The sequence below is a fragment of the Lipotes vexillifer genome, unplaced genomic scaffold (genome assembly GCF_000442215.2).
Source record: "Lipotes vexillifer unplaced genomic scaffold, Lipotes_vexillifer_v1.1 scaffold1055, whole genome shotgun sequence".
NCBI lineage: Eukaryota > Metazoa > Chordata > Mammalia > Artiodactyla > Lipotidae > Lipotes > Lipotes vexillifer.
The window spans coordinates 1,510,632-1,534,592 of record NW_006785407.1 but is presented as its reverse complement, the minus strand read 5'-3'; the positions used below and the strand labels follow the sequence as shown (position 1 = coordinate 1,534,592).

The 23,961-nt window shown below is 49.0% G+C and overlaps 1 protein-coding gene across 1 annotated transcript in view; it reads left to right on the top strand.

Moving 5' to 3' along the window:
* IGF2R (insulin like growth factor 2 receptor) overlaps window positions 1–23,961 on the top strand; it is a 110,618-nt gene that overhangs the window by 56,987 nt on the left and 29,670 nt on the right. Inside the window, exons 15-29 of the mRNA XM_007457582.1 lie at window positions 297–444; window positions 945–1,122; window positions 1,775–1,890; window positions 2,334–2,502; window positions 4,039–4,218; window positions 6,543–6,644; window positions 7,796–7,897; window positions 10,246–10,441; window positions 13,308–13,478; window positions 14,269–14,412; window positions 14,493–14,668; window positions 14,931–15,018; window positions 15,473–15,688; window positions 22,664–22,794; window positions 23,024–23,121. Of these exons, the coding sequence (XP_007457644.1) occupies window positions 297–444; window positions 945–1,122; window positions 1,775–1,890; window positions 2,334–2,502; window positions 4,039–4,218; window positions 6,543–6,644; window positions 7,796–7,897; window positions 10,246–10,441; window positions 13,308–13,478; window positions 14,269–14,412; window positions 14,493–14,668; window positions 14,931–15,018; window positions 15,473–15,688; window positions 22,664–22,794; window positions 23,024–23,121 (2,215 nt within the window). The remainder of the gene's footprint in view (window positions 1–296; window positions 445–944; window positions 1,123–1,774; window positions 1,891–2,333; window positions 2,503–4,038; window positions 4,219–6,542; window positions 6,645–7,795; window positions 7,898–10,245; window positions 10,442–13,307; window positions 13,479–14,268; window positions 14,413–14,492; window positions 14,669–14,930; window positions 15,019–15,472; window positions 15,689–22,663; window positions 22,795–23,023; window positions 23,122–23,961) is intronic.

The following is a 23,961-nucleotide window of genomic DNA, read 5'->3' as shown; positions in this document are numbered from 1 at the left end:
GAAACCCAGCACCGTTGACTTTTCACGGCCGTTGGTCGTCCCGCTTTGAACACACTGGTTGTGTATTCACCCAGGAGTTCTGGGCTCTGACTCGGGTCTTCGGTGAATGCAGCAGAAGGGCCGTGGGGATGGGGGACCCGTCTCCGAGGGGAAAGTGTTGGTGATGGTGGTCCTGGTAGCTCCCGCCCCGGCTGTCGGGCAGGCCTGGCCGTGAGCTTCTCCTGGAGGCCGGGAGCTGAGGGGGCTCTTCTTCACTGTGGTCTCGCTGACCCGGGATGGCCTGGATTCTTTTTTAGGCTTTTCTTTTGACTTGTCGCCTCTCACAAAGAAGAGTGGCGCCTACAAAGTGGAGACGGAGAAGTACGAGTTTTACATCAACGTGTGCGGCGCGGTGTCCGTGGGCTCCTGCCAGCTGGACTCGGGAGCCTGTCAGGTGTCAAAGAGGCAAGTAACTGTTCCCAGTTCCTGGTCTTTCGTTAGGTATCTTGTGCTCACAGGTATTTTATTCTGGAGTAGGTGTGTTGTCTGCTGACATCTTTGCTTTATGATGAGTGTGTAAACTCTGGGAAGACGTGGACTGAAAACCAGAGGATGCTGCTGGGAGCTTTTGTTTCCCAGGGAAGGAGCAGGACAGGACGTGGATTCGTGCAGCACCTCCCTTCTGTGTAGTCGGCACTTCGCAGTTGTTGGCTGGGTTTATGTACACGCTTCTCCCTTCAGTGTGTTAGTCCAGGGAGTTGTGCCTTAAACCAGCCGCGCTGAGCGTGGATTTGGGTCTGGTGTGGGGTGGGATTGCCCTCACACCGCCGCTGCACTGAGATCCTAACCGCGGTCCCGGCACTGCCACCCCCTACGCTGTCCCTGGCGCTTCCTTCAGCCTCGCAGCATCACAGAGCTTCTGGTCTTGGTATCTTTCCTGAGAGACGTTTGTTTATTTGTTTTAGTGGTGGGAAGTCTTGGAGCTTGGGACGCAGTAACGCTAAGCTTTCGTATTATGACGGGATGATCCAGCTGAATTACAAAGACGGCACTTCCTACAATAACGAGAGGCACACGCCAAGAGCCACGCTGCTCACCTTCCTCTGTGATCGAGACGCTGGAGTGGGTCTCCCTGAATATCAGGTGGGAATTGGGCTGTGTGTGTGCACGTCTGCAGAGCGGCAGGCAAGGAAGGAGAGAATGTCGGTCTTGTAAAGGCAGGGGAGGAGGAAAACGTGGTCAACACAGGGCTTGTGACTTTTCTGGAGCGAGACAAGATTCTGTTGTAGGTGACGTAGGAGCTGCGATGGTCCCTGGGGATAAACCATCAAGTTGTCTGGCTCCTCAGGGCTTACACAGGAGCCTGTCCTGGGACCTTTATTTAGAAGGAGAGCTATCATTAGTCTGGTTTCCTGGGCAGATCATCATCTCCTATGATTTTAATTAATCCTTTTAGATTTGCCAGAGGACACGGGCAGTATTCATTTTCTGAGCTGTTGCTTCAGTGGGCTGTACACCTCAGTCACAGCCCATGACACTGTTGGTTTTGGGTACAAAACACACAAAAGCATCAAAACCATCCCTTATTCCCGTTTAACAGAGGATAGATTGCCATCTTAATTTATTACTGGGCAATCTTCCTTTTAATAAAATGAGAGGGGATGGGCAAAGTAAATTAACTTTCCTGTCGTTTTTATTTAGAAAAAAGTGCCCTGTCTTTTTAGAAATGCTGGCTTTGTGTAATGATTACTCCTTTCTGCCACCCCTCCCATGTCTGTCCTTGTCCTGAGATTAGGAAGAAGATAACTCTACCTACAACTTCCGGTGGTACAGCAGTTACGCCTGCCCGGCGGAGCCCCTGGAGTGTGTGGTGACTGACCCCTCCACGATGGAGCAGTACGATCTCTCCAGGTGAGGCATGTCAGCCTGCCCTTGGCCGGGCCCCACTCCAGACAGCGCTGACTGAGGTTGATTAGACCCTGCTGGTGAGCATGGAACTCAGCCGATGATAGGGAATCAGGTTAGCTCTAGGTACAGGACCGAGGTGGGAGCTCTAAGCAGAAGGAATTCTGCTGATGGTCCTGTAGCCTGTGCGGGATCAACCAGTCTTCGCCCTGCAAAACCTCAGTCTTCACTGCATCATTTTAAGCAATGCCTGTCGGTGCAGAGGTGCGGGGCCAGTTCCAGGTGTGCCGGGGGCTGCGCTTAGTGAGTTCGAGAACACAGGTGTGCCGGCTTTGGTAGTTTGGTGGGCGGGGCACGTTTCCTTCGGTATTTCTCTAACTGCTTAGAAGTGAGTCGTAGGACCGAAATCTGTCAGCTTGAAGAGCATGCATTTCCCTTTGCCATTTTAGTCTCGCAAAATCCGAGGCTGGTCCTGGAGGGAACTGGTTCGCCCTGGACAGCGCCGGGGCGCACAGCGCCTGGAGGAAGTACTACATAAACGTGTGTCGGCCTCTGAGCCCCGTGCCGGGCTGCGACCGCTCCGCGTCCGCTTGCCAGATGGCGTACCAAAGCGACCGGGTGAGCCTGCTGCCGCCTCCCGAGCCCAGGGCTTGGCGGCGGAGGGGGCTGTTTTGGGACTCTCAGGTCTAAGCGGGCCTGGCTGCTGACGAGAAGCCCTCTGAGTGGGAGAGGGGCCTCGGGGTGAATTCCCCTGCCCCCTACAGATGTGATCCTATTCGAGTCATTGTTCAGATTTAAAATTTAAAAAAGCCGGGGTGTCGGGGGCCTCCCGTGCTCCCAGTACTCGGCAGAGGAAGTGTCTCTGCGTGAGCGGCAGACATCTGTAAAGAATAGTTTTTGCTTCCCAGAGCTCTTACTTCTGGACTAATTAGGGGGCCACCTGCTCGGTAGAGTTGCTGTGGATGAACTAGATCCAAGTGTTAGCTCTCGCCAGGGTGCAAGCTGCACTTTGTCATCCGATGGAATGCAGTTACTGCTGGAGCTTTGGTATGTTTCCCTGGGCTCCGTGTACACGGTGCATCTTCAAATAAAGATGTATGTGTGCTTCTTTAAAAACAGCATGTCGGGAATGTACTTTCCTGGCTTCTGTTACACGGCAGCTTGGAGGTGTTTTCAAGGAAGCTGGTGAGCGCTCTCTGGTGGTTCAGAGTGAGCACCCCGTGGTGTGTACACGTGTACACGTGCGCGCGTGCTCTTTGTCAGAGCAACGGCCCCAAAGGACAGTCAGTCCTCGTGTTATTCTCAGATTCTGTATCTGCGAAGTTGTCTACTTGCTCATGTTTATCTGGTAACTCCAGATCAGTACCAGGTGCTTTCACAGTGCTCCGTGGACACGCGCAGAGTGGCCTGACATGGCTCTGCGTTCTCGTCTCAGCCCTCCTACCCAGACGGGCAGAGGGTGGAGACACGGGGGGTGGGCAGTGTGGTGTCCGAAGCTCCTGGCCAGGTGGGCGGGGTTTGAGTCCTTCCTCTGATGCCTGTTAGTGGGGTGGCCTTGGATAAGTCACTTAGCATGTCTGAACCTCGTTTTCTCTTTTGTAAAATAAAGAAAATAGAATCTACCAGGATCTTGAGTATTCAGATCACAGTCTGTGTGACATAAGTGTGCATATAGGTACCTCCAGTCGTCCCTTTTGGTGCGTGGGGTGAGGATTGGTTCCAGGATCTCGGCAGATACCAACAGCTAAGGATGCCCAAGACCTTTATATATAGTGTCGCAGTATTTGCACATCACCTACACACATCCTCACTTTTAAGTTTCCTCTAGGTTACTTATAATACTTAACACAGTGTAAGTGCTACGTTAGTAGATGCTGGTGGCCAATTTAAGTTTTGTTTTTTCTGGAATTTCTTTCCCCTGAATATTTTCGATCTGAAGTTGGTTGAACCTGCAGAGGTAGAGCCTGTGGATATGGAGGGCTGACTGTGTTTCCCCTCTGTGTACGAACGGTGGTTCTGTATTCACTAATTCAGCATTTGTAGCGAGTTTATAGAACACAACTACTGTGAATAATGAGAATCCACTGTGTTAGTAATGAGGAAATCAGTTGTTTTCTCTTCAGAAGGAAACATAACGGACACGCATGTTTGCAGGGTTCATTTTCTGAAACCGTCTCCATCAGCAACTTGGGGATGGCGAAGACGGGCCCCATGGTGGAGGACAGCGGCAGCCTCCTCCTGGAGTATGTGAATGGCTCAGCCTGTACCACCAGCGATGGGAGACGGACCACCTACACCACCAGGATCCACCTCGTCTGTTCCAGGGGCAGCCTGGTAAGGAAGGCGCTGCTTGTCACCCATGACCTTGGTTGCTTTGGGTGTCTCTTCACAGGGACAAAGGTTGATCTTAATTCTGCTTCAGGCCAGCATGTGATTGATACAAACTCAAGGAGGCAAGGAGCACAGTAATGGTGCTTTTGTGGCTGTCCTTTCTCAACTTTAAGCCTGATCTCTTACTGCTGGTTTGTGACGTACGCTGTATGGTCTTCTGTAGACTTGAGTTCTTTCTCTGAGTGGTACAGATGCCGCCCTGCCTGTTAGTCCCTGTGAGTTGGTGATCAGAGGATCACGGCTGCAGAATAGGTCTTAGAGACGGTTCAGTCCAAACAGCAGACTTCATAGAGGAGACTGAGGCTGGGTGCAGCTCAGGCCGGTGGGTGAACACGGAGGGAGGTGTGTGTAATATGTCAGAAAAGCAGGAATGAAAAATCAAGGCTGGGAAATGGAGGAGGTGATGGTGATTGCGTTTGGGCCCGAGTTCCTCGGCCAGGGCAGAACAGAAGAGAAAACTCCAAGTAAAAATGCTCCGGGGTCCTTGGGAATAGTCCCCATTGGTTTTTTAAAAAACAGTGTGGTGGAAGATGTATAACATAAGATTTACCATTTTAGCTATTTTTAGATGTACAGTTGAGTGGCATTAAGTTCACTTACAGTGCTGGGCACGCATCACTCGTGTCCATTTCCAGAACTTTGTTATTCTAAACTTAATTTTTTTTTTTAACCTGGAGCTTTACATTCATACCTGGGTCACGTGTTTTTTTGAATAATTGCCAAACTCTTAGATGAACACTGAGTGGGAATAATAAAGAGCTCACGTTTATTATCAAACAGATTATTTCCAAGGGCTGGTTCCACTTTTTAAGGGTCTGCTACAGCGTCCTCTCACTTCGTAGACAAGAACCCGGCCCGGTGTGTCCACTCCTCTCCGCAGGCAGGGGGCCTCAGTCAGTTACATACTAGGCGTCCTGCAGACGCCAAGTTTTCTCTGTCCTTTGCCAGCACACGAGTTTTTCCCAAGAGATAATGTCTTTAGAGCTTAAGGTCACTCTGATAAGGGAAGGAAAATGTTAGCTGGCTGAGCACAGCCTGAGTTGTGCAAGGAAAGTGTCGCATAACTGAGCTGTAAACACACACTCTGATAAGCCGGAGTCGGCTTCCCGATTTCTGGATTTCTGCTCTCCGTCCCAGGAAGGAATGCTGGCTGCCCAGCCCGGCCCTCGCCTCCTGCTGGGCACGTCCGGGCGTCCCCTCCCTGGGCCTCATCCCGCTCCGTTTCCTCTCTCTGGTGTCTCGTTGCCACAGAGATAGTGGACAGTTCCAGGAAGTTCTCTCGGACCCTTATTTTTTCAGCTTTCCTGTGACATCCTATTTGGACAGTGCTGTTCAGTTTTCAGAGCGATTGCACGTTGTTAACTGTATCCCTCAGCAGTGCTGCAGGGGGTTGCGCATTTCATGGGCCCAGGAAACACTGAATGAGGGTCATGTCCCGCGGAGTTCCGCAGTCCCAGGACTTTCCGCAGCCGTGTGGTGAGGCAGAGGGATGGGTGTGTGTTTAGTTCACTGTTGGTGATGCTGCGGCTGAGAGGGTGGGGACTTCAGATCAGAGGGCGCTCGGTGGGTGAGGCGTGTGGGGCAGCCTAGCATCTCCTTCACCTGTGCGTCTGGGCGGGCGTCTCACCTCCTCTGTGCCTCCACTTACTCATCTGTACACAGAGGGCGGGTAGAGGTTGTTCTGAGGCTCAGTTGAGGAATGCTCATCACACTTGTTATTGAAAACACACCCAGGAAAGTGCCCAGATGGTCAGTGACTCACAGTGGGATGAGCATACCCCTGTAACTAGACCCACGGCTGCAAATAGAGCCCGGGAGCCTCCTTGTGCCCCTTCCTGGTTCATTCCCCCGCCCCGTGCGGATCCCTCACCCCATAGGTCAGTCTCGCCTGTGTCTGCACTTGCGTGGCTGTGATCACACGCACCGGCACCTTTGGCTCTGCCTCTTGTTCCGCATCTGGGTGTAGAACGGTTTTCAGAAGCGTGAACTGGACTCAGACCTAGGTTTGGATCCCAGTTCTACCACTGACTCCTGGCGTGACCTCAGGTGAATATCCCAGCATCCGAGCGTAAGAGAGAACATCTCCTCAGTAGGAATGCTGAGGACGTTGAGTTATAATTAGATACGTCACGTGCAGCACCTAGCCTAGCACTGTCCCATGGTAGTCCATAGATTTTAGCTCTTTTTATTTATCAGGTACATATTCTTTTGGTTAGAGCAAGTTCCATTTTCTCATATTGACTTTTATCCCGGATTTGTCCTTTCAGAACACCCATCCCATATTTTCTCTCAGCTGGGAGTGTGTGGTCAGCTTCCTGTGGAACACGGAGGCTGCCTGTCCTGTCCAAGTAACGACAGACACAGACCAGGTACGGGTGCGGTCCCGGGCCTCTGGCCATTCCCACCCGGGTGTCCCGGCTCTGCACCCCTCCCCTTGTGCTTCTTAATCCCTTACAGCGTCTGCCTTTCCTCCGCCTCGACAGCAGGCATCTGGAAGTCATCCCGCATGCCTCTCCCTCAGCCCTGGCTCCCAGTCCTGGGATGAGAACCAGGGCCTCCAGCTTTCCTCTGGGTTCCTTCCTTTCTCTCCACATCGCTGTCCCTTCAGCGTGGCGGTGGCTCTCCGTCACCGCAGAGATGGGTGCTTAAATAGCACGACCGTGCCTAAAACGTGCCCCATCGTCTGTTGGACACAGCCCGTGTGGTTTAATGTGATGTTTAAGGTTTTAATGCTCTGCTTCCAGCCGCATCCCTGCTTCAGCCCCGCGCCTGCTGCAGCGCTGGGCTCACGCCGCTCTTTGGCCTTGGCACGCGCTCCTGCCCTCGGTGAACCCCTGCCTGCAGAACATGGCAGCCAGCTGCTCTGAGATGTGTTCTCTGCCCTCCCAGGGGTGTACCTTGTGTTCACAGCACGGGGTGTTTTTCTTTATGATGGGATGGATTTCCCTCCCTCTCTCCCTCCCTCCCTCCCTTTTCAGGGCTCCGTCAGGCAGCAGAGCCAGGCTCACCCAGATGAATGTTCCTGGCGCAGGGTCCCGGGCTTGTGGGACCCAGGGAGGGTGGGAGTTGGGGCCCGCCGCCCTGGCCCGCCGGCAGTGCTTTCTGAGGCTGTGGCCACTGCTCCGTTCTCTGCATGTGGCGGGTGGGGTGGAAAAAAGAAACGAGGCGGTGGGGGAAGAGGGGGGCTCGTTATCCCTTCTAGAAGAGGGGAAGAGACAGGTAATTATTTGTGGGTCTCTTACGGTTCCTCACTTTTCTTTGGGGGTCGGCAGCGGTCTTGTTCAGGTAAATGAAGCAGCCTTAGGAGCTCAGATGAGGTCAGCATCTCTGAGCTGGTGTCCCACTTGGAGCGCTTCAGATGCGGTATTGGAAGGGGCCGTGAGCTCTCCCAGGGCTGCTTCTCGGACGGGGTTTAGCGTCAGTGCAGTCCACACGGGGCAGGCTTTGGAGCTGCTCTGTCTTTGCCATGTTCTCATGGACCAGATTTGAATGTGCCTCTTTGCCTCTTTTGTTCCTGCAGGCCTGCTCCATCAGGGACCCCAACAGTGGGTATGTGTTTGATCTGAACCCACTAAACAGTTCCCAAGGATATGTGGTGTCGGGCATCGGGAAGACTTTTGTGGTAAGGCTTGTGTGATGATTTCCGATTTGCCTTGAAAGGATGGGAGGATGTGTGAAAGTCACCTACAGCTGGTTGCAGGGGAGGCAGGTGCCCTCAGGAATTGCCCAGGGCCCTGTGACGGCAGCTTTTACCCAGGAGGAGATGAGAAAATCCAGATTGAAGGGGAAATGAGGTGAAACCGTCACCCCATCCTGTTATGGTGCAGATGTGAGGGTGTCATTCTTTAGAAAATAGACTATTCCTAACCCGTGGCCATGCGTCTGGAGTGGTGGTCCCAGGCCAGCAGCGTGGGCATCGCCTGGGAGCTTGCAGGAGGTGCAGTGTCTTGTGGGTGGGGCCCAGCAGCCTGGGTTTTTTGTTTGTTTGTTTAAAATTTATTTATTTATTTTTGGCTGCGTTGGGTCTTAGTTGCTGCGTGCGGGCTTTCTCTAGTTGTTACTCTTTGTTGCGGTGCGCGGGCTTCTCATCGCGGTAGCTTCTCTTGATGCACAGCACGGGCTCTAGAGCACAGGCTCAGTAGTTGTGGCGCACGGGCTCTAGAACACAGGCTCAGTAGTTGGGGCGCGCGGGCTTAGTTGCTCCATGCCACGTGGGATCTCCCCGGGCCAGGGCTTGAACCCGTGTCGCCTGCATTGGCAGGCGGATTCTTAACCACTGCACCAACAGCAAAGCCCCAGCAGTCTGTTTTGACAAGGCCCCACGTGGCTCTGATGCTCACTGGGGTTTCAGAGCTACTGGTCAAGTGGAAACTATATTCCCCTATAAGAGGGAGACGACCGATGGCAGTGCTCTGGGATCTTCTGACGGCACTTCCTTCATGGGCGGCCCTGACAGGGTGTCTGGAGCGGTGAGGAGGAAAATCTCCACTTAATGCTGTTCTGTTGTAAACTAAGCGCTGCTAGACAGGGAGAAAGCTTTTAAAAAATCTTTATTTAGGTTTAACTTCTAGCAAAATCCACAGTGGAAGAAGAGAATACCCTTTGAAACAGGAAGTTGGGGTGAGACTGTCATAGCACGTTGATGCAAAGGGGACTTTGCAGGCACAGCGCATGCGGGAGGGCCTGCGGATTGTTCCGGAGCCAGAAGGCACCTGACAGGGCTCGTCACTCAGCAGCACAGTGGCTTGCAGCCCTCCCTCTCCCCACCCCCTCTCAGAAGCTGCTGCTCTGGAGTTTAGCTTGTACCAGATTATCATAGGTGACAGTATATTTGGCTGTCTGTGTGAGTGTGAGAAGCAGACAGGACCTTTGCTGAGCCCCACAGGGAGCAAGCGTGTCGGAAGAGGAGAGCCCCATAGAGGACATGCCAGAGGCGGCGAGCCCAGGGAGAACATGCCAGCAAAGAGGAACTCTGTAGCGGACATACTGGAAGAGTTGACCCCGTAGACAGTATGCTCGAAGCAGGCCAGAAAGGCTGTGCCCGTGCAGTAGCAGGGGCGGGAGGCGGCAGGTGCACAGTTGCAGACAGCAGGGACAGACTGTGGATGATGCAAGTGGAAGTGGAGTTGATTAGTGGGTGTCTAGGCTCCCGGGAGTCAGGACACAGCCCTTGTGCTGCCAGAAGGGCTCAGGACGCCACCTCCCACCAGCCAGCTGCTTGGCACTGTTCCCTTATCACCTGGCCCTGCCGGGCTCAGCTGCCCCTACATACTACGTACTTCTGTGACCACGCAGCTCACGTGGCTGCAGGGCACCTGCCTGGGTGTGGTCTTAAGTGGCCATTTCTTAAGTAGTAAACTTTGGTCTGAAGGAAAAATACTTTGTACGTGTAGTTCTTAACTTTTTATACGTCGTCCACGGGCACATACCAGTTGTAGAGAAGTCTTTCCTTTCCGTGTCTCATACCGAAGAGCATATCCTGCTTCATTATATCAACTACTGGATTTAAATCCAATGGTATCAACAGCTTTAAGAAATACAGGGGTATCCCATTATATTTACTTTTAATTAATGTGACTTCAACCATGTATGCTTTTCCTCATGTAATCAAAAATGCTGTAAAATTCTGGCTACTTAACAGTCTCTCTCTTATACATGCTGCATTGTTATATGCAATGTGTCTCATGCATTTAGAGATACGGGGCTGTATAAATAAAGCCTTACAGGCAATTTATGGGCATTGCCGTTTGGACTTTGATTTTTGCTTTATGTACTAGCTTCAGGGTTTAATTGGCCAGGCATGGAAAGTTGGTCATTTGCCTAATAAGGAACAAATTATGCAGTTGTTTGGATAACAAGCAGGCAACCCTGTTTGGCTGGGCTCGGGGTTTGTTTGAGTTGCTCGGGGTTATGTTCGCGGTGAGTCACGTGGCCTGAGTTGGTGTGTGGTTCTCGCTGTCTGGCCTGCAGTTTAACGTGTGCGGCGCGATGCCCGTCTGTGGCACCTTGGATGGAAAGCCAGCTTCCGGCTGTGAGGCAGAGACCCAGACGGAAGAGCTGAAGAATCTGAAGCCAGGAAGGCTGGTGGGACTGGAGAAGAGCCTCCAGCTGTCCACCGAGGGCTTCATAACTCTGACCTACACGGGGCTTCCTTCCCACCCCAGAGGTGAGCTCACGTCCCTGTGTTTGCAGCTGACCGGTGTCCTGGGGGTTCCGTGACTGTAAACCTTTCAGAGTGTAACGGGCGTGCCTGTAGACTCTGAGTCCTCGCCACCCTCCCCGCCTCTGAGCCCCACGTGCCCAGCCTCTGGTGTGTTCTCCCAGCCGCCTGAGTGCATCCCGCGGCCGGAGGGGTCCCGGCCACTAGGTTCTGCTGTGCCCGCCCCCGGGTGTCCTCCACCTGCACCTCCAGCGGCTCCTCTGATAGGAGTGTGTTCGCTTGGCCTTTTGTGCTGTGTTTTTCAGGTATTAAAGAAGCGGTGGGTGAAGGTAACAGAAGTTAGTTTGTTTTTTCCTAAATTTCTTTCTTTCCTCCAATTCCTCTACTCAGTCTTTATTGTGTCTCTAAATACAGTTCTGCATCTCCAGTGGGCTCACATTTCTACTCCTTCCTGCAGCTGTGACTGTAAACTGAAAGTTGCCATTTTTGGTGTCATAAGGTGCAAGGCCGAGTCTGAGGGCCTCGGGAGGACAGTGGCGGTGGAGTCACAGCTACCGTCGTGAATGCTCGCCGTGTGTGCCCCCGTGTGGAGTGCTGTGTGCGCTTAGCGGGTTGGTTCTCCGCCAGCCCCGTGCATCTCATTTGCGCTCACACCCTCCGCTTAGCCACCTTCTTGCTTCACAGGTGACGAAGGCCCCGGAAGGCCCTGTGCCCTGGACAGAGCCACTGGCTCAGCGCCGGGCAGAGCCAGGGCTGGCAGCCAGGTCTCTCAATCCTCATCCTGACTCTTGTGACTAACTCGGGTCTCTTTTGCGTTGAGGATCGGAGACCCACAGAGGTGCAGCCACACACACAGCCAGTGAGCAGCAGGGCGGAGGTTGGAACCCATGCCTTCTGACTTCTAAACCTGTGCTCTGTGCACCACACCGGGATGGACTCAGGAGGGGGCAGTCGTGTGATGTGTGGGGCGGAAAATATGAGGGGCGTCTGAGTCGACGTCAGAGGAACTTAGTATCCAGAAGGGAGTGGGGATGGCTCTGCCACCTGCACCCGTGGCAGTCTGCGGTCATTGGCTCCTTTTGTGCATCGCGCTCAAGCTGACGGATCCATTAACACGCTGGGAAGAGAACTCTTAGGGCGTCGAAGGAATGAGCTCAGGATTCCTGTGAAGGGGATTGAAGATTTGGGGTCTTCTTAACTTCAGGGACAGAAGACATGGGGCCTGGGGGCTGCTATCAGATCCTGGAAGGGTTGTCCTAGAAAGGGAATTGATCTTGTCCTGTATCATTTGTTGGGGAGGGTTTGGACCACAGACTGAGATCATTTTAGTTGGCTAGAGGAGAACTTAGTAGAGCCGGGGGAGTGGCAATCCTTTGCTTTACAGATGGAAAGTTCTTTAACTCTTGGTCAAAACAGTCAGGTGCTCACTCACTTCAGTATCCAGAAAGCAGCGTGCTTCATTCTTGTTTATAATTCTTCTGCTCTCCAGTTCCAGAGTGCTGTTTAAAAATGAAATAGATTAGGCATTTATATATAATTTTTTTTTGGCCCTAATCGTGTGGCTGACAGCCGCTGACATTTATTCTGCTGGGTTTGAATCCAGGCGCTGGCAACCTCAGGGGCGCAGCACATGTATAACCAGCCCTTTTTTTTTTTTTTTTTTTTATTAACATCTTTATTGGAGTATAATTGCTTTACAATGGTGTGTTAGTTTCTGCTGTATAACAGAGTGAATCAGTTACACATATGTTCCCATATCTCCTCCCTCTTGCGCCTCCCTCCCACCCTCCCTGTCCCACCCCTCTAGGCGGTCACAAAGCACCGAGCTGATCTCCCTGTGCCGTGCGGCTGCTTCCCACTAGCTATCTAGTTTACGTTTGGTAGTGTAGAGCCGTGCTGCCCCAGACTTGCTCCTTACCCTCTTTTTGCCTCAGTTTCCTCCTGTATTAGCTGGGCATCTCTGGTCCCTTGTGAGGGTTAACGTGTCGATGACCCTATAGGGTTCTTCCCCTAGCGCAGCCTCCGGTGTTCACCACCCACCCGTGGTCCCCTCCCTGCGGGAGCCCAGAGTAGCAGCCAGCCCTGTCCAGTGGCCGAGGGACACTGGCTGCTCCTCTGACGGGGACACCCACCACTGTGCTAGCTCACTCCCGCTGGCCTCCTGCTTCTGGAACTGGGGAGGCCCACCCTCTCCCATCTTCCCCACCTGAGCCTTCGTCCTTGCTGTTCCCTCTGTCCGCAGTGCTCTCCCCTCAAGACTGCCAGGCAGTTCGTTTCTTCTCTTCACTTGTTCGGGGGGCGGGGGGGCTCAGATGGCACCTTCTCAGGGAGCCCGGCCACTGCGTTGGAAACCACCATGCCTCTTCCCCACCACCCTTGAGGTTTCTTAGGCCCTGTCCCTGCTGCGTTTTCCTTCTTTTCCAACTGGTCTGTGAGGGGTTGCCTTTAGTTTGCTTACTACTTGGGCACTGGACCGGAGTGTCAGCTCCCAGTAGGGTGGGTTTTCTTGTTTCTTTCACTCCTGTGTGTAGTAGGAACTTAGTAAATATTGTCGAATAAACCCATAAAGGAGAGGGACATTTTCCTAATGTTTGGATGGATAAACAGGTACCGCATTTGCACACTTCCTAGAATAGAAGAATGCCAAGGCACCAGGTTCACGGTGTAGACCGTCTTTACGTGGGTCACTGTCACAGTGAACATGGCCACTTTGTAGTTCAGGTTGGATCCCTGAACCAGACCTGGCGCTTCGCCGTGATTGTCTCAGAGGGTGGCTTGGAGGCTCGTTCCCGGGCACACTGTCCTGGTGCCGCACGCGTGTACGGCTGCACTGTGATTGCTGTGGTTTCCTACAGTCTGGTCTTCTTCCCAGGGAGGGCTGATGCTTTCATCATCCGCTTCATCTGCAACGACGACGTTTACCCAGGGACCCCCAGATTCCTGCATCGAGACATTGACTCTGACCTGGGGATCCGGGACACATTCTTTGAGTTTGAAACTGCATTGGCCTGTGTACCTTCTCCAGTGGATTGCCAAGTCATGGGTGAGGCCGGGGCACCAGGAATTAAGAGGCCGGTCAACAGCGTGTGTCTTTGCCTGCCTGTGTGTCTGTGTGTGCGCGCACGTGTCTCTGTGTACCGCATGTTTTACTTTACAGGCAGCAGGATATATGTGTTACATATTTTCTTTGAGTGATACTAGAATTGTAAAGCTTCTCTTGAAGAGAATCTAGGTACATAATTAATGGTTTTGAGCTATAGTTTGGGATCAGAAGCTGGTTAAGAACGGAGAAGAAAACTAGGGGAAAAAAATCAAGTACACTGTCAGAGCTTCTTACAGTGTAAGAGAAGAAAAGAACAAGAGGATAAAACTCCGTAAGGTGTCCCTGGATGCTCAACCGGGTCTCCAACAGCCCTCATTCTTTGTGGTGGCCCCCAGCCTCACCTCCACACCCGTGGTGATTTGTTGTAATGGAGGTTTTGAGGGTCAGGGCAGGTGTATGTTTCTGTAGGAGAAGCCTCTCGGCTTCCTGTGGATCTCCTCATTTCTCGAGTGTTATTTTTTAAAAAATATTTATTTATTATTTGGCTGTGCTGGGTCCTAGTTGTGCCAGGCGGGCTCCTTAGTTGCGGCATGTGTGTGGGATCTAGTTCCCTGACCAGGGATCGAACGCGGGCCCCCTGCATTGGGAATGCCGGAGTCTTAACCACTGCGCCACCAGGGAAATCCCTGTAATGAATGTCAAGTTCGTGCATCCTTGGTCTTTGGGGTTGAAAGGCGGTGCTCAAAGCTGCCGGGAAGGCAGGGATTTCTAGCGTTTTCATGTGTTTCAGACCTCGCCGGGAACGAGTATGATCTGAGCGGCCTAAGCAAAGTCAAGAAGCCTTGGACTGCGGTTGACACCTCGGCTGATGGAAAGAGGAGAACCTTCTACTTGAGTGTCTGTAATCCTCTCCCGTACATTCCTGGCTGCCACGGTGAGTTCCAAGCAGTGGACTCAAGTTTGTTCTGCCTTTCCTCCCACCCCCAAGTTCATCGGCTTTCCTGGCCCTTCCAGGCAGTGCAGTGGGGTCCTGCCTAGTGTCGGAAGACAACGGCTGGAACTTGGGCGTCGTGCAGGTCAGTCCTCAAGTTGCCGCCAACGGGTCCCTGAGCATCGTCTACGTCAACGGCGACAAGTGCGGGAACCAGCGCTTTTCCACCAGGATAACGCTCGAGTGCGCCCACACGACGGTGCGTGTCTGTCATGCCTCATTCTCACGCTCCTCCAGTCTCCAGATCTTCTGTCTGATGTAGAACTTGCCTGAGTTTTCAGGGATTCTAGGCCATCGATAGGGTTTGACTAGAATGTGCTGTTTCCCCCCAGATCTGATGTGTTTCATAAGTGCCATGTACTTTTCTCGTGGAGGTTAAAAGTTGGGTATTAGTTCTAGCTACGGTTTGACTCATGTTTTAAATAAATGAGAACACAGTGAGCTGTTGGTTTCTGTCGTAGGGATCCCCGACCTTTCAGCTCCTGGACGACTGTGAGTATGTGTTTGTCTGGAGAACCGTGGAAGCCTGTCCCGTCGTCCGCGTGGAAGGTAAGATCTGGCCCTGCTCACTGATGCTGGTGAATGTGTGAAGTAGGGAGTGTTCTAACAGCATCTTAGATGTGAAACCCCGTGCATGATCATGAAACGTCCATTAGTGGACGGACAGCTTCTTATCCTTGATTTTTTTTACTCCACTCCATTGCTCACTTTGCCAGCTACGTTTTCCTCACCTACCCAGACTGATGAACTCTTGGCATCTCACGCTTGAGAATATGAACGTGGGGTTTGGTTGTGTTTAAGTGGATCTTCATCCTGTGACCTAAGCTTTTCGAGAAAGCTGTTTGCCAGGCAGTTTGTCTTATGTATACAGACAAAAGGAGAGAACGTGGAAGTGATGTTTAATGCCTCTGTTAAGATAGCACTTAGCTGATTAAAAGTTGCAGAACTTTTGCCTCAAGGTGTGAGTGTGTGTAATTGCCCTTCCCTTCTCGTGTTCTTGAAGGGGACAACTGTGAGGTGAGAGACCCAAGGCATGGCAACATGTATGACCTGAAGCCTCTTGGCCTAAATGACACCGTTGTGCGCGCTGGCGAGTACACCTATTACTTCCGGGTCTGTGGAAAGCTGTCCTCAGGTGTCTGCTCGACCGATGACAAGTCCAAAGTCATCTCATCCTGTCAGGCAAAGCGGGGACCCCAGGGATTTCAGAAAGTGGCAGGTACCATGGTTGTTTCTTCTCTTTTTGCAAAAGAATGGAGTTCCACATTTAAGATGTTATGATTATATCTTATGATTTAAGATCTCAAGATTATAACTTTCCTGAGTAGCAGGAAAGTCTGCTGTGTTCCTGTAAAACAGTGTGTGCGATTTTTTTTTTTTTAAATCTTTATTGGAGTATAATTGCTTCACAACACTGTGTTAGTTTCTGTTGTACAACAGAGTGAATCAGCCATATGCATACATATACCCCATATCCCCTCCCTCTTGAGCCTCCCTCCCGCCCTCCCTATCCCACCCCTCTAGGTCATCGCAAAGCTGATCTCCCTGTGCTATGCTGCTGCTTCCCACAAGCTAAATATTTTACATTTGATAGTGTATACATGTCGATGCTACTCTCACTTCACCCCAGCTTCTCCCTCCCCCACCACCCCGTGTCCTCAAGTCATTTCTCTATGTCTACGTCTTTATTCGTATCCTGCCACTAGGTTCATCAATACCATTTTTTTTTTTTTAAGATTCCATATATATGTGTTAGCACACGGTATTTGTTTTTCTCTTTCTGACTGACTTCACTCTGTATGACAGACTCTAGGTCCGTCCACCTCACTACAAATAACTCAATTTCATTTCTTTTTATGGCTAATATTCCATTGTATATATGTGCCACATCTTCTTTATCCATTCATCTGTCGATGGACACTTAGGTTGCTTCCATGTCCTGGCTATTGTAAATAGTGCTGCAATGAACATTGTGGTACATGACTCTTTTTGAATTATGGTTTTCTCAGGGTATATGCCCAATAGTGGAATTGCTGGGTCATACGGTAGTTCTGTTTTTAGTTTTTTAAGGAACCTCCATACTGTTCTCCGTAGTGGTTGTATCAGTTTACATTCTCACCAGCGGTGCAGCAGGGTTCCTTTTTCACCACACCCTTTCCAGCATTTATTGTTCCTAGATTTTTGATAATGGCCATTCTGACCAGTGTGAGGTGATATACCTCGTTGTAGTTTCGATTTGCATTTCTCTAATAATTAGTGATGTTGAACATCTTTTCATGTGCCTCTTAGCCATCTGTATGTCTTCTTTGGTGAAATGTCTATTTAGGTCTTCCACCCATTTTTTAATTGAATTGTTTGTTTTTTTTGACATTGAGCTCCATGAGCTGTTTGTATGTTTTGGAGATTAATCCTTTGTCCCGTTGTTTCATTTGCAAATATTTTCTCCCATTCTGAGGGTTGTCTTTTCATCTTGTTTATGGTTCCCTTTGCTGTGCAGAAGCTTTTAAATTTCATTAGGTCCCATTGTTTATTTCTGTTTTTATTTTCATATGTCAAAGAGTATTTTTCCTGTGTTTTCCTCTAAGAGTTCTATAGTCTTACATTTAAGTCTTTAATCCGTTTGGAGTTTATTTTTGTGTATGGTGTTAGGGAGTATTCTAATTTCATTCTTTCACATGTAGCTGTCCAGTTTTCCCAGCGCCACTTATTGAAGAGGCTGTCTTTCCTCCATCATATGTTCTTGCCTCCTTTTTTGTAAATTAGGTGACCATATGTGTGTGGGTTTATCTCTGGGCTTTCTATCCTGTACCACTGATCTATATTTCTGGTTTTGTGCTAGTACCATACTGTCTTGATTACTGTAGCTTTGTAGTATAGTTTGAAGTCAGGGAGCCTGATTCCTCCAGCTCTGTTTTTCTTTCTCAAGATTGCTTTGGCTATTTGGGGTCTTTTGTGTTTTCATACAAATTGTAAACTTTTTTGTTCTAATTCTGTGAAGAATGCCATTGGTAGCTTGATAGGGATTGCATTGAATCTGTAGATTGCTTTGGGTAGTATAGTCGTTTTCACAGTATTGATTCTTCCAAACCAGGAACATAGTATATTTCTCCATCTGTTTATGTCATCTTTGATTTCTTTCATCAGTGTTTTACAGTTTTCTGAGTACAAGTCTTTCGCCTCCTTAGGTAGGTTTATTCCTAGGTATTTTATTCTTTTCGTCGCGATGGTAAATGGGATTGTTTCCTTAATTTCTCTTTCTGATTTTTTGTTGTTAGCGTATAGGAATGCAAGAGATTTCTGTGCATTAATTTTGTATTTTGCAACCTTACCAAATTCATTGATTAATTCTAGTAGTTTTCTGGTGGCATCTTTAGGATTTTCTATGTATAGTGTCATGTTATCTGCAAACAGTGACAGTTTTACTTCTTCTCTTCCAATTTGTATTCCTTTTATTTTTTTTTCTCTCTAATTGCCATGGCTAGGACTTCCAAAACTATGTTGAATAAGAGTGCCGAGAGTGGACATCCTTGTCTTGTTCCTGATCTTGGTGGAAATGCTTTCAGTTTTTCACCATTGACAGTGGTGTTTGCTGTGGGTTTGTCATATATGGCCTTTATTATGTTGAGGTAGTTTCCCTCTATGCCCATTTTGTGGAGAGTTTTTATCATAAATGGGTGTTGAATTTTGTCAAAAGTTTATTCTGTGTCTATTGAGACGATCATATGGTTTTTATTCCTTAGTTAAAATGGTGTATCACATTGATTTGCATATATTGAGGAATCCTTGCATCCCTGGGATAAATCCCACTTGATCATAGTGTATGATCCTTTTAATATGTTGTTGGACTCTGTTTGCAAGTATTTTGTTCAGGATTTTTGCATCTATATTCATCAGTGATACTGGTCTGTAATTTTCTTTTTTTGTGATATCTTTTTCTGGTTTTGGTATCAGGGTGATGGTGGCTTCGTAGAATGAATTTGGGAGTGTTCCTCCCTCTGCAATTTTTTGGAAGAGCTTGGGAAGGATGGGTGTTAGCTCTTCTCTAAATGTTTGGTAGAATTCGCCTGTGAAGCCATCTGGTCCTGGACTTTTGTTTGTTGGAAGATTTTTAATTGCAGTTTCCATTTCATTTCTTGTGATAGGTCTGTTTTTATTTTCTAATTCTTCCTGGTTCAGTCTTGGAAAATTGTACCTTTCCAAAAATTTGTCCGTTTCTTCGTGGGTGTCCATTTTATTGGCATATAGTTGTTTGTAGTAGCCTCTTATAATCCTTTGTATTTCTGCAGTGTCAGTTGTGATTTCTCCTTTTTCATTTCTAATTTTATTGATTTGTGACCTCTCCCTTTTTTTTCTTGATGAGTCTGGCTAAGGGTTTATCAGTTTTGTTTATCTTCTCAAAGAACCAGCTTTTAGTTTTATTGATCTTTGCTGTTTTCTTTTTTTCTGTTTCATTTATTTATGCTCTGATCTTTGTGATTTCTTTCCTTTACTGACTTTGGGTTTTCTTTGTTCTTCTTTCTCTAGTTGCTTTAGGTGTAGGGTTAAATTGTTTATTTGAGATTTTTCTTGTTTCTTGAGGTGAGATTGAATTGCTATAAACTTCCCTCTTAGAACTGCTTTTGCTGCATCCCATAGGGTCATTGTGTTTTTGTTGTCACTTGTTTCTATGTATTTTTTAATTTCTTCTTTGATGTCTTCAGTGATCTCTTGGTTATTTAGTAGCACACTGTTCAGCCTCCATGTATTTGTGGTTTTTACAATTTTTTTCCTGTAATTCATTTCCAATCTCATAGCGCTGTGGTCAGAAAAGATACTTGATACAATTTCAGTTTTCTTAAATTTTCTGAGGCTTGATATGTGACCCAAGGTGTGATCTATCCTAGCGGATGTTCTGTGTGCACTCAAGAAGAAAGTGTATTCTACCACTTTCGGGTGGAAAGGTCTATAAATATCAATTAAATCTAGCTGGTCTGTTGTGTCACTTAAAGCTTGTGTTTCCTTATTTTCTGTTTGGATGATCTGTCCATTGGTGTAAGTGGGGTGTTAAAGTCCCCTACTATTATTGTGTTACTTTTGATTTCCCGTTTCATGGTTGTTAGCATTTGCCTTATGTGGTGAGGTGCTCCTGTGTTGGGTGCATAAACATTTATAATTGTTATATCCGCTTCTTGGATTGATCCCTTGATCATTATGTAGTGCCCTTCCTTATCTCTTGTAACAGTCTTAAAATCTATTTTATCTGATATGCGTATTGCTACTCCAGCTTTCTTTTGATTTCCATTTGCATGGAATATCTTTTTCCATCCCTTCACTTCCAGTCTTTGTGTGTCCCTAGGTCTGAAGTGGGTCTCTTGTAGACAGCATATATACGGGTCTTGTTTTTGTATCCATCCATTCAGCCAGTCTGTGTCTTTTGGTTGGGACATTTAGTCCATTTACATTCAAGGTTATTATTGATATTTATGTTCCTATTATCATTTTCTTAATTGTTTTGGGTTTGTTTTTGTGGGTCTTTTTCTTGTGTTTCCTGCCTAGAGAAGTTTCTTTAGCATTTGTTGTAAAGCTAATTTGGTGGTGCTGGATTCTCTTAACTTTTGCTTGTCTGAAGAGCTTTTGATTTCTCCATCGAACCTGAATGAGATCCTTGCTGGGTAGAGTAATCTTGGTTGTAGGTTTTCTCTTTTATCGCTTTAAGTATATCCTGCCACTCCCTTCTGGCCTGCAGAGTTTCTGCTGAAAAATCAGCTGATAACCTTATGGGGATTCCTTTGTATGTTATTTTTTGTTTTTCCCTTGCTGCTTGTAATGTTTTTTCTTTGAATTTAATTTTTGTTTTATTAATATGTGGTTTGGTGTGTTTCTCCTAGGGTTTATACTGTGTGGGACTCTGTGTGCTTCCTGGACTTGGGTGACTGTTTCCTTTCCCATGTTTGTGAAGTTTTCCACTATAATCTCTTCAGATATTTTCTGAGTCTTTCTTTTTCTCTTCTTTTTCTGGGACCCCTATAATTCTAATGTTGTTGTGTTTAGTGTTGTCCCAGAAGTCTCTGAGATTGTCTCCAATTCTTTTCATTCTTTTTTCTTTATTCTGCTCCTCGGCAGTTATTTCCACCGTTTTGTCTTCCAGCTCACGTACTCGTTCTTCTGCCTCTGTTATTCTGTTATTGATTCCTTCTGGTGTACTTTTCAGTTCACTTATTGTGTTGTTCATCTCTGTTTGTTTGTTCTTTAGTTCTTCTAGATCTTTCTTAAGCATTTCTTGTATTTTCTCATTCCGTGCCTCCATTCTATTTCCGAGATTCTGGATCATCTTTACTGTCATTACTCTGAACTCTTTTTCAGGTAGATTGCCTATTTCCTCCTCATTTATTTGATCTTGTAGGTTTTTACCTCCTTCATCTGTGACATACTTTTTTGCCGTCTCATTTTTTTCTTCTTCTTTTTTTAAACGAGTGGGATTGTGTTCCTGTCTTACTGGTTGTTTGGCCTGAGGCTTCCAGCACTGGAGATTGTAGGCTGTTGGGTAGAGCTGGGTCTTGGTGCTGAGGTGAGGACCTCTGGGAAACCTCACTCCGATGAATATTCCCTGGGGTCTGAAGTTCTCTGTTAGTCCAGTGGTTGAGACTCAGAGCTCCCACTGCCAGAGCTTTGGCCTGACCTCCGGCTTGTGAACCAAGATCCTGCAAGCCGCGAGGGGTGGGAAAAAAAAAAAAAAAAAAGGACAATAACAAAGAAAAAAATACAGTTAGACTAGGAAACTAACAGATATGTTAGAAAAAATATAGATGAAACAACAACTGGAAGGTAAAAAGGAACCACAATAGTAAAAAAAAAAAAAAAGAAGAGGAGAAAAAAAAAGGTGGAAAAGGCCTTGGCTGTGGAGGGCAGGGCCTTAGCAGGGGCAAGGTTTGGGTGGTGGGCGGAGCCTGTGCTTAGTACCCACAGGGCTGGAAAAGGCCCTGAGGGGTTGTAGGGGTTGGGGCTCAGGCTCAAGGAACAGAAGGGGCCCAGGCGTGCCTCCCACCCGTGGTCTCATAGGGCAGGGGACCCCACCAGGGAGCCCAGCAGCCACTGGGTTCGAGTAGGCAGGGCAAACGCCCTTGCTCTTTTCCCGCTCCTCTGGTCCTGGAGAGCCGCCTCCCTCCTGCCTCTCCTGTTCTCTCCTGGCCTCCCTCCTATGTCCTCAGGATCAGCCCGGCTTGGAGGGGACCTCTGAGGGTGTAGGACCTGGTCCGGGAGCTGGGCAAACTTCCCTGGCCGATTGGGCAGGGGAAACACTGGGCCTGCTCCCCGCTGATCGGAGCCCCTGGCGGTCCCTTCAGGCATGGGAACCCCTCCCCACCTCAGCCACCCCTCAGGGGCGCCAGTCCTGTTGGGTCTCCACTTCTCCAACCCCCTCAGCCCCACACGTCCTACCAGTTTGCTCGGGGGTTCTTCCCGTCCCCTTAGGTGTCAGGGTCCCCCACCAGCATCCGGCAGGCGCCTTAGTTGTGGGGAGATGCGAACTCTGCGTCTTCCCACACTGCTATCTTGGCTCTGCCTCCGGCCCTCCCCCCGCCCCCACACGCCCAATTATGTTTCTGATTTCACTTGATTTTTGTCACCATGACATGTACTGATAAGTGTTGTTAGTGTTTATTTCATTATCATTTAGCAATACCAGTTACCAATTCTCAGATCATATGTCTTCTTTTTATTCCAACTTTGGGACCCACTGGACTATTAATGGGTGTTCTGAGGTAGTACTTTCTAGAACTGAGACAAAGGGGACACATTTCATACAGGGTTGGGCTGTAAAATATATAAGGCCGTTGGTCCTTGTGCTGTCTCAGCAGCTGGGCAGATGATGATAAGTTTAAGAATCTTTAAGAAAGAAGTTTAAGTAGCTGCTGGGGTGAGTACCTGGGCCTCCTCGAGGGGCTGTGAAGAGGAAGTGCCATCCTCTGAGCTCATCAGGCCAGGGGTCCCTGTGTGTCATTGATCCCGTGGCTAGTCTATAAGATCGCAGCCTTGGGCGAGAGGAGGACTGATTCTGGTTTCTACAGTGGCACGTGACGGAGCCGGTGGTCCAGTGCCAATAGGCCAGGCACACTTGGTCTTGTGTTTGTTCAGCGTGTGTGATGTACCATGTCTGTGTTGACCAGCCTGGGGCTTCCTGAACTGATCCTTGTTGAACTGGCTGCTTCTTGAGCAGGTCTCCTTACCCAGAAGCTGATCTATGAGAATGGGGTGTTGAAGATGAACTACACCGGTGGGGACACCTGCCATAAGGTGTACCGGCGCTCCACGACCATCATCTTCTACTGTGACCGCAGCACCCAGGCGGTGAGTGTGCTCAACGCAGCAGGGGGCCGCTTTGCCCTCACCCCTTTGCCTTTGTCTTTACAAAGTGAATCTGCTTTTACGTCTCATAAAACTTGCTGGTTACTGTGTTCACACTTGATCAGTCTGTGTCGAGTGTAATGAGCAGGCCCATCCCTTACTATTTGCATCCTTAAAGCACCGACTATCTGACGTGTCCCCGTTTCACGGACACGTCTCTCCACTTCCGCAGCCGGTGTTTCTCCAGGAGACTTCTGACTGCTCCTACTTGTTCGAGTGGCACACGCAGTATGCCTGCCCGCCCTTCGACCTGACCGAGTGCTCATTCAAGTAAGTCGATGCGGGTGTTGACCCTGGGGCAGTCAGGTTTACTTGATAATATTTTGCTTTAATAGTTAGTGGCCGGGGGACTTCCCTGGTGGCGCAGTGGCTAAGACTCCATGCTCCCAGTGCAGGGGGCCCGGGTTTGATCCTTGGCCAGGGAACTAGATCCCACATGCATGCTGTGACTAAGAGTTCACATGCCACAACTAAGGAGCCCACATGCAGCAACTAAGACCCGGCACAACCAAATAAATAAATAAATGTTAAAAAAGAAGAAAAAAAGTTAGTGGCCGGGCAGGGGATGGGATTAGATTAGTCAGGTGATTTCTCTAAGCCTTAGTTCCTGAATGTTAAACTGAGGAGTTGGATTAGGGTAACTGCTAAATCCTTCACGACTTTCATATTCTTTGATCACCTTGTGTTAAGGTCCAGGGAAGTGACTGGAGTTGAAACAGGAAACCTTGTATGATTCATGGGTGTGAGTGGATTGGAGTGACCAGGGTGTCCCCTGGCCTCTGCTCCTCCCTGGATGCTGCCTGTGTCTGGTGAAAAGGACATGGAGAGGGAGATGGTGGAGCTGCATGGTGGCAGGGGTGGGGGCGTGTGTGGAGAGAGCACCAGGGGGCGACACCCACCCTGCAGGTTCTCAGCTGCCATCACCAGTTCCTTTGTCCTGTTACCTGTGGCTCAAGTAGGTTCCTGAAATGAGGTGGTTGGCAGCTCCTGACATGAGGTGGGGGTCTTCATTGTGTATGAATTTCATCAGCGTCACCCTCAGAACTGTTAACAAAATACACATCTTGGGTCCCATCACTGCAGATTTTGGTTTCACGGGTCTACACATTT